At 48.2% G+C, this 8,166-nt stretch overlaps 1 protein-coding gene across 2 annotated transcripts; it reads left to right on the top strand.

The window, feature by feature from the left end:
* The first annotated feature begins 4,085 nt into the window (after positions 1-4,085).
* LOC110298513 (WD repeat-containing protein 18-like) lies at positions 4,086-6,570 on the top strand. Of its 2 annotated transcripts, XM_021167810.1 has the most exons (2): positions 4,086-5,440; positions 6,130-6,570. In XM_021167810.1, exons 1-2 carry the CDS (start codon positions 4,220-4,222, stop codon positions 6,172-6,174), a joined length of 1,266 nt encoding a protein of 421 aa, XP_021023469.1. In that variant the 5' UTR covers positions 4,086-4,219; the 3' UTR covers positions 6,175-6,570. The 2 variants fall into 2 exon arrangements, with proteins under 2 accessions (XP_021023469.1, XP_021023468.1); XM_021167809.1 differs by lacking the exon at positions 6,130-6,570 and having other exon boundaries at positions 4,086-5,620.
* The last annotated feature ends 1,596 nt before the right edge of the window (positions 6,571-8,166 follow it).

Here is an 8,166-nt window from a genome sequence, read left to right as displayed (position 1 = left end):
CACTTTGTAGACCAGGCTGGCCTCGAACTCAGAAATCCGCCTGCCTCTGCCTCCCGAGTGCTGGGATTAAAGGCGTGCGCCACCACGCCCAGCTAGGATGAGGGTCTTAAAGCCCACACCCACAGTGGCATACCTATTCCAAAAAGGCCACACTTCCAAATAGTGCCACTCCCTGGGCCAAGCATATTCAAACTGACATTGTGTGTGTGTGTGTGCATGGAATGTGTGCATGTGGTGTTTGTGTTTGGTGAATGTATGTGTATATATGGTATATGTATGTGCGATATATTTATGGTATTCGGAATGTGTGTACGGTGTGTGTGTTATATGCACTAGTGTGCACATGCAGAGTCAAGAGGAAGTTGAGTATCTGTTCTTCATTGTATTCCTGTGAGACAGGGACTCTCACTGAACCTGACCTAGGCTAGCAGTCAGCAAGCCAGTGACCCTCCTGTCTTCACCCTACACAGCATCGAGGCTAGAGCTCCCCGCTTCTCCCCTGGGCACACACAGCTATGTCCAGCTGTTTTTTATGTGGGCTCTGGGATTTGAACTCAGGTCTTTGCACAGCACTCACTCTTACCCACCGAGCCACTCTTCAGATCCAAATGTCTTCATCAAGTTCAATGTTTTAATCCCAGCACTTGGGAGGCAGAGGCAGGTAGATTTCTGAGTTCGAGGCCAGCCTGGTCTACAGAGTCAGTTCTAGGACAGCCAGGGATACACAGAGAAACCCTGTCTTGAAAAACTCAAAAAAAAAAAATTTTTTTTTTTAAAAGTCAGGCAGTGGTGGCGCATGTCTTTAATTCAAGTTCAATGTTTGACATGTTTTGGATAGAAACAAATTGGCCCTTTACCTAAAACATGGTTCTGCTTTGCCATATAATTTATAGTCTGCAAATGACAGAACAGAACAAAACAAAAAAGCAACATTTAAAGCTCTCCAGGCCACAAAAAAAAAAAAAAAAAAAAAAATTAGACTTACCATACATCAATTCAGCCTGAGACCCCCAGTAGACCTGGAGAAGCCGTTTAGAAACAATTGCAAAAATTCTGTTTGTGGTGTAATTAAATAACCAGCTCTCTGCAGGAGTTTGAATGGCCAGCATGAGATACCCAGAGAATATCAATGGCTTAATAGCCCAAGTTTCTGACTTAATGGCTTCTCAGGCCTCCAGCTGAACATATGTGTCATTTTCTATCTGGCAACGCTTTATCTGAGTAGAATGCTTAGCTTTAAAACATGTTTACAGGAGCTGGAGCTTATAGCTCAGGGGTACAGTATCTGCTCAGCCCCACAAAGCCCTGAGCCTCAATGTGCATCCCTCTCCAACCAAAAAGAAATATTTGCAAACTTTCTAAGAAGGTATATCACACAGTCCTGCTCCCAGTGGCCCAACAACCTTTTAGAACAATGTATGAGGTAGGGAGTGGGAAGAGATGTCTGGGACGCCTGGAGAACAGCAGGCCCTTAATAGAGAGTAAGTGTCTTCCCACAGCCTTAGGACCGTCTTCATCTGAGGATTAACCGTGCCTCCCGAATCCAGGTAATGGTCAGAAAGATGGCCCCGAAAGAAATAAAAAATACATAAGCAAAGGAAATGTCTCAGAGAGAGATAGAGATACAAATGAATGGGGTTGTTTTGTTTTTTGTTTTGTTTTTTTGAGACAGGGTTCTCTGTATAGTCCTGGCTGTCCTGGAACTCACTTTGTAGACCAGGCTGGCCTCGAACTCAGAAATCCGCCTGGCGGGCACCACCACCACCCGGCGCAAATGTTTTTCTTAAAGGAGAATAACATTTTAAAATGTGGACCTCTTCAGGAATTTATACATCATTCTCACACAGGGACCGTACTAATCTCTTTAATTGTTCCAACTTTAGATGCAAGCTGCCAAAACCAGAAGCACATGCATTTTTAGAGAATTTTATATAAATGATATTTTTATAGGCTGGTGCACCTCATCTCTGTGCCATCTTCAAGCTTGGTGGATATGTAGCCTCGTGCTCTCTTTCTTTTTCTTCTCCCTCCCCCTCCCCCTCTCTCACTTCCACTCTCATTTAACACAAGAGTAGTCACTGTGGCCCAGGCTGGCCTCAGACTCCTGAGCTCAAAGGCTCTAGCTTCCTCAGCCTCCAGAATAGATGGTGATGCACACCACCACATCTTGTCTTCCCCTCTCCTCTTCTCAGCTTTATTGTCTCCTCTTCCTCCTCCTCTGCCTCTTCATCATCTTCCTCCTCCTCTTTTTAACTGTTGTGAAGAGCATGAAAACTGGAGAAAACATTGCATTGGCTAGAGAAATAACTCCAGAATAATGACCTCTAAGTTTTCAGCGGCCTGACACATAGCATACCGGTCCCCAAAAGAGAACTCTATCTTTGGACATCCACATCCCTAGGGTTGGTTGCAGCTCATTTCCTCCACTCTCTGGCTACACAGTAGGTAGCTGAGCCCCCTTTTCCAAAGGTGGGGTATTCCATCATGGTCCTGACTTGGTGGGGGGACCCTAGCTCTCTGAGTCCCAGAATCCTCTTCTCCACTATCTGGGGGTAAGACAGCTGCCAAGACCCAGGTATCAGAACTGTCCTAATGCTTTCTTGTAAGTCTATTCATGGCCCTGAGCATCAGTATCACTCGGGAGAAATCTGAATGCCAAGTTTGGCCCCAAGGCTCATACAGACTACACTTCAATCTGGGTGATCCTCCTGACTCACTAAAATGTGGGAATGTTTTAGCTATGGCTCAGTCCCAGGGGGTCCCTGATGAAGTCCCAAGTACCAGAGGGAAAAACGGCTAGTAAGAGTCAGAGAAAGGTTTGTGCTTCTATGCCAGTTGGCTTCTACCATATGCTAATCTTGAAGCTGTCCCCTCCAGACTCCACTCTCCTGACAAAAGTCAGGACCCGGGTTATAAAAACTCAATTTGAGATGTGTCTGAAGCTTTCTGAAGTACAGGTCAATGTACCTTCCTGAAGCCAGTCCAGCTGCCCAGGGGCTGTTATTGGGTTTGTGTTGTTGTTTTCTGATTCTCTGAGGACCTGGCCTTCCTGTCCCCATCAACGGATGCGAACAACCTCAGACAGAAGCATTAAAGTCCGCGAGCTCCTCCAAGGGGGCCCTAGAGAATAAGCCAGCGAGGAGGAAGCTCTTTAATTAACACTAGGGCTGTGACTCTGACCGCCATGTTATTAATTACTGCCTGTTACTCCCGGGTGGCATCCTCTGAACAAGCTATTGCTCACTCGCCCCGCCCAGCCCCACCCTCCAGCTTTCCCTTCTTACTCCTTCCTCAACGTTTTACCAGACTGCTACGCAGTGATTTGAAAGTGAAACCAAGGCTGACTCAGAATTGGAACAAAGTTTCATCTGGACGAAGGGTTTCCTTAAACACACAGAAAGTGCCGCAGAGTGGAATGCGCAAAACTTGTGAGCGAGAGGGGCAGAAACTTTATTGTTCTGAAGTTTCTAACTCACAAAGATTAATCTAGTCCATACCATCTTTACTTTTTTTGCCCTTTGCTTGAAAGTGATGAAGGGAGGAGAAATCTTGTTTTTAAAAACATGTGGGTTTTGTTTTTTGTTTTTTTGGGTGGTGGTGGTTGGTTGTGTTTTTATTTTTGCTTTGAGACAGGGTCGCATGTCACAAAGGCCGGCCTCAAACTTATTTTTAGCCAAGGATGATCTTAAACTTCTTCCTGTCTCCAGGGCTTCCAGGAATGTGCCACCACGCCCAGTTTTAAGGTGATTAAGTGGCTCATGTGCCATGGGATCTTCAAGTCTGCCTTCACTCCGGTCCCTGTGTGCTAATGTGAAGCCATGGGGGAGGGGGTTGTATACTGGACAATGGGGTAGAAAGTGGCTACAGTTGCATCACTCAGAGGGAGTCCGTTGACTGCCTCGGGTCTCAGTTTTCTCATATCTAAAATAAGGGATGCCACAGGGTGTGAAGGTGCACACCTGTAACCCTACCCCTCAGGGTGGAGAGGCAAGCAGGTTGTGATTTCTGAGTCCAGCCTGGGCTGCATACCAAAGCTCTATCTCAAAAATTAAAGCTAAAACTGGGTGTGGTGGCCAGTACTCCGAAGGTAGACGGAGGCTGGAGGATCAAAAGTTCAAGGTCCTCAGCTACAGAGCGGTTTCACACCCTAGACACGTGACCACCCGTCAACGTAGTAAGTGAAGAAATACACAACGTAAAGACGTTTACCGAGAGCAAGATGGCGGCGCCCATGGAAGTGGTGGTGTGTACTGACGCTGCGGCGCAGCTCTGGAACTGCGTGGTGTGGGAGCTTCATTCGGGCGCCAACCTGCTCACCTACCGAGGCGGCCAAGTGGGGCTGCGAGGCCTGGCGCTACTCAATGGCGAGTACCTGCTGGCGGCGCAGCAGGGCCAGAACTACATCTGCGCCTGGGAGCTGCAGCGTAAGGATCAGCTCCAACAGAAAATCATGTGTCCTGGGCCTGTCACCTGTCTGACCACAGCACCTAATGGCTTGTATGTCCTGGCAGGAATTGCAGAGAGCATCTACCTGTGGGAGGTTGGCACCGGGAACCTCCTGGTCATCCTCAGCCGGCACTACCAGGACGTGTCCTGCCTGAAGTTTACAGGGGATGGCAGCCATTTTGTCTCCGCGGGCAAGGACTGCCTGGCGCTGGCCTGGAGCCTCTGCAGTGTGCTACAGGCAGACCCGTCCAGGATCCTGGCCCCAAGACATGTCTGGTCCCAGCACACGCTCCCGATCACAGACCTGCACTGCGGCTTCGGAGGCCCCATGGCCCGGGTGGCCACCGCTTCATTGGACCAGACCGTGAAGCTCTGGGCCATCGCCTCGGGGGACCTGCTGCTGTCTGTCTTGTTTGACATGGGCATCACGTCTGTGACCATGGACCTGGCCGAGCACCACCTATTCTGCGGAGGCAGCGATGGCTCCATCTTCCAGGTGGACCTGTGCAGCTGGCCCGGACTGAGGGAGTATAGCTTCCAGCCTGAGCAGAACACAGGGAAGGTCTTCAAAGGACACAGGAACCAAGTGACATGCCTGTCGGTGTCAACAGACAGCAGTGTTCTGCTCTCCGGCTCCCACGATGAATCAGTGCGGCTGTGGGACGTGAAGAGCAAGCAGTGCTTGCGCACAGTCACCCTCAAAGGCCCAGTGACCAATGCAGCCATCATTCTGGCCCCACCCAGCATGCTGAACCCTGAATTCAGGCCCAGCCTGCCCCTGCCCCACTTCAACAAGCACCTGCTGGGGGCTGAGCATGGAGATGAAGTCCAGGGTGGGGGCCTGCGTCTGCAGCTAGGACTCCACCTGCAGGGCAAAGAGCCTAGCTACCTGGAGCGTCTGGAGCAGCTGCAGGCAGTGTTGTCCAGCCATCTGGAGAAGAACAAGCTAGGCAGCCAGATGATGCCAGCATCTGTGTTTGATCTGGAGGAGGAGGTGGGTAGCCTGCGCAAGATCAACAGTGACCTGTTCAACTTCTCCACGGGCATCATCACACGGCCCTCCAAGTGAGACGTGCTGGGCCGCTGCCACACAAACACTTGCCACGGGGCTGTGATCTAGTGTTTTAACAAAGGATGGACTAAAAGAAAAAAAAAAAAGAAATTTACAAGCCGGGTGGTGGCGGCGCACACCTTTAATCCCAGCACTTGGGAGACAGAGGCAGGCAGATTTCTAAGTTCGAGGCCAGCCTGGTCTACAGAGTGAGTTCCAGGGCAGCCAGGACTACACAGAGAAACCCTGTCTCAAAAAATAAATAAGTAAATAAATAAAAAGAAATTTACCACTGGAGAGTACAAACTTTGTCAAAGGCTTAACAGTGATGTCCCAGGAGTCTGTGCGGCTAAGAGAAGCCCTCCCCATCCCCTTGTTAGCCTCCAAGATTGTGGGTCGTTGTTGCAGATTTCAAGAGAGGGAGGGGGATACCTAGATAGATAGATAGATAGATAGATAGATAGATAGATAGATAGATAGATAAACAGACAGACAGGTAGGTAGATAGATAGATAGGTAGATAGATAGATAGATAGATAGGTAGAAGATAAGTAGGTCTCTTTCTGGAGTTTGATTTGGGACTTCGCAGCTTTTACAAGTTGGGGACCTAATGCCTCCCTTTTCTTCTGCAGAATTTGGAATCCAGAGGAAACACTGAGGGCACAGGTCACCTGTAATGACCAATAAGGAGATCCCAGGGCTCCTTCAGAATCCAGTTCTACCTGCTCTACGAACACACTACACAGCTGTGCCGATGTAGCTGTGCCTGTTACATATATTCTGTCAGTAAGGAGTTGGGTATCCATTCTAAGTTGATAGTTAAATAAATGGGGAGAAGCCTGAGACATACCACCATAAATAATAACTAACTGTACAACCAGACTTCCAGAAAAGCCGGAGGAAAAGCAGGTTCCGTTAGGCTGATCACTCTGCGTTCTGGTGCAGTAATGGGCAGTGGCACCTCCCAAGCCTACTGCAAGACGAGCTCCCTGTCTGTCAATCAAATAAGGCCCAAGTGATGGCACAAGTTTGTAAGCCTAGGACTTGGGAGATAAAGTCAGGTGTATTTCTGTGAATTTGAAGCTAGCCTAGTCTACATTAGTTTTAGCCAGGCTACATAGTGAAATTCTGTTTAAAAACAAACAAACAAACTCTGACTCACAAAGCAAATAAACAAAGGAGCAGAGAAACATATGTATCAGTAGATGCTTGTCTTTGTGTGGGAGGCTACACCATGATGTCACAGACTGGGATAGACTGGCGGCTTACAAACAGCAATTCATTTCTCAGAATTCTACCATCTAGAAAGTCCAGTGTCTCGACACCAACAGATGTGGTGTCTGAGGAGGACCTAACTTCTATAACTTTTGTACTATACCTTCCCACAGTAGGGGTAATGGTTTGAATACGTAATGTCCCTACAGTGTTTGAACACTTGGTCTCCACGTGGTGGCACCGTTCAGAAAGATTGGAGAACCTTACAATGTGGAACGTGACTACAGGAAGTGGATCAGTAGAGCCTCGCCTTAGAGGTCATAGTCAAGCCTGTTTCTAACCCAAGTTCTTCCCCTCTCTGTCTCTGCTTCCTGCTCTGGGGAAATTTGAGGAATCCCAGACACGTTCTCCACAGTGTGAAGTATGCTGTGCCTTCTCTGCCGTTATAAATGAAGACTGCTCAAACTGTAAGCCCAAATAACTCTTTCTCTTCAATTTTTTTCACAGTAATGTGAAAAGGTAGCTATATCAGGGTGAGGCCTCTCTCTTAAGGGTACTAGTCCTCTTCTCATGGACTCAGTTTCCACAGCCTGACCATTCCCGCCTCTGCCTCTCAATGCTAGAATTGCAGGCATGCAACACCACCTGGGTGTTTACCCCATGCTTTGGGAGGAACCAGGACTTCCTGCATGCCTGGCAAGCACTCTGCCAACTGAGCTAACATCTCCACCTCCCAAAGCCTTACCTTCTAAAGCAGTGGTTCTCAACCTATGGGACTGCGACCCTTTTGGGGTCACACAACCCCTTCACAGGGGTCACCTAAGACCATTGGAAAACAGAGATTTACATTACAATTCATGACAGTACCAAAATTTTACAGTTATGAAATAGCAACAAAAATAATTTTATGATTGGGAGTCACCACAAAACAAGGAACTATCTTAAAGGGTCGCAGGATCAGGAAGGCTGAGAACCACTGCTCTAGAACGTGTTGGGAGCTGGGTTTTCAATAGATGAGGCAAAAGGAGAAAGCATGTTGAGACCTTAGGGTGGCTCTGTGGATGCTGGTGACCTAAACTGCTTCTGTACTGACGTTGTCAACCCCTTGGAGTGAAGGGTGCTTCTAACTAGAATCACCTGTGGCAATTCCTAATGTGTAAGTTACAGGTTGGGTTCTAAAAGCTTTGACGTCAGAGCTGGTTTTCCCTTGGGAACCGCAGCCAATGACTCTTTTCTCCCAGAGAAGATCTGGAAATGCCTGGTCAAACTATGGAGTTGCTCAATCATCGAAAACCAGCCAATTACGGAAAGCACCTGCTGGAGGAGAACACAGCCCACAGAGCAGCACATGGCTTCTCTCTAAATGGCTGATGGTAAAGGGCTTTCCTCTTGTGAAGGAGACTCTGCAGCAGGAGTAACTACAAAACCCACGATTGAACAAACGCTCCTGCTTG

This window comes from Mus caroli, chromosome 7 (assembly GCF_900094665.2).
Source record: "Mus caroli chromosome 7, CAROLI_EIJ_v1.1, whole genome shotgun sequence".
Classification (NCBI taxonomy): Eukaryota; Metazoa; Chordata; class Mammalia; order Rodentia; family Muridae; genus Mus; species Mus caroli.
The sequence above is the reverse complement of the archived record's forward strand: the minus strand, read 5'-3'. Positions and strand labels throughout refer to the sequence as shown.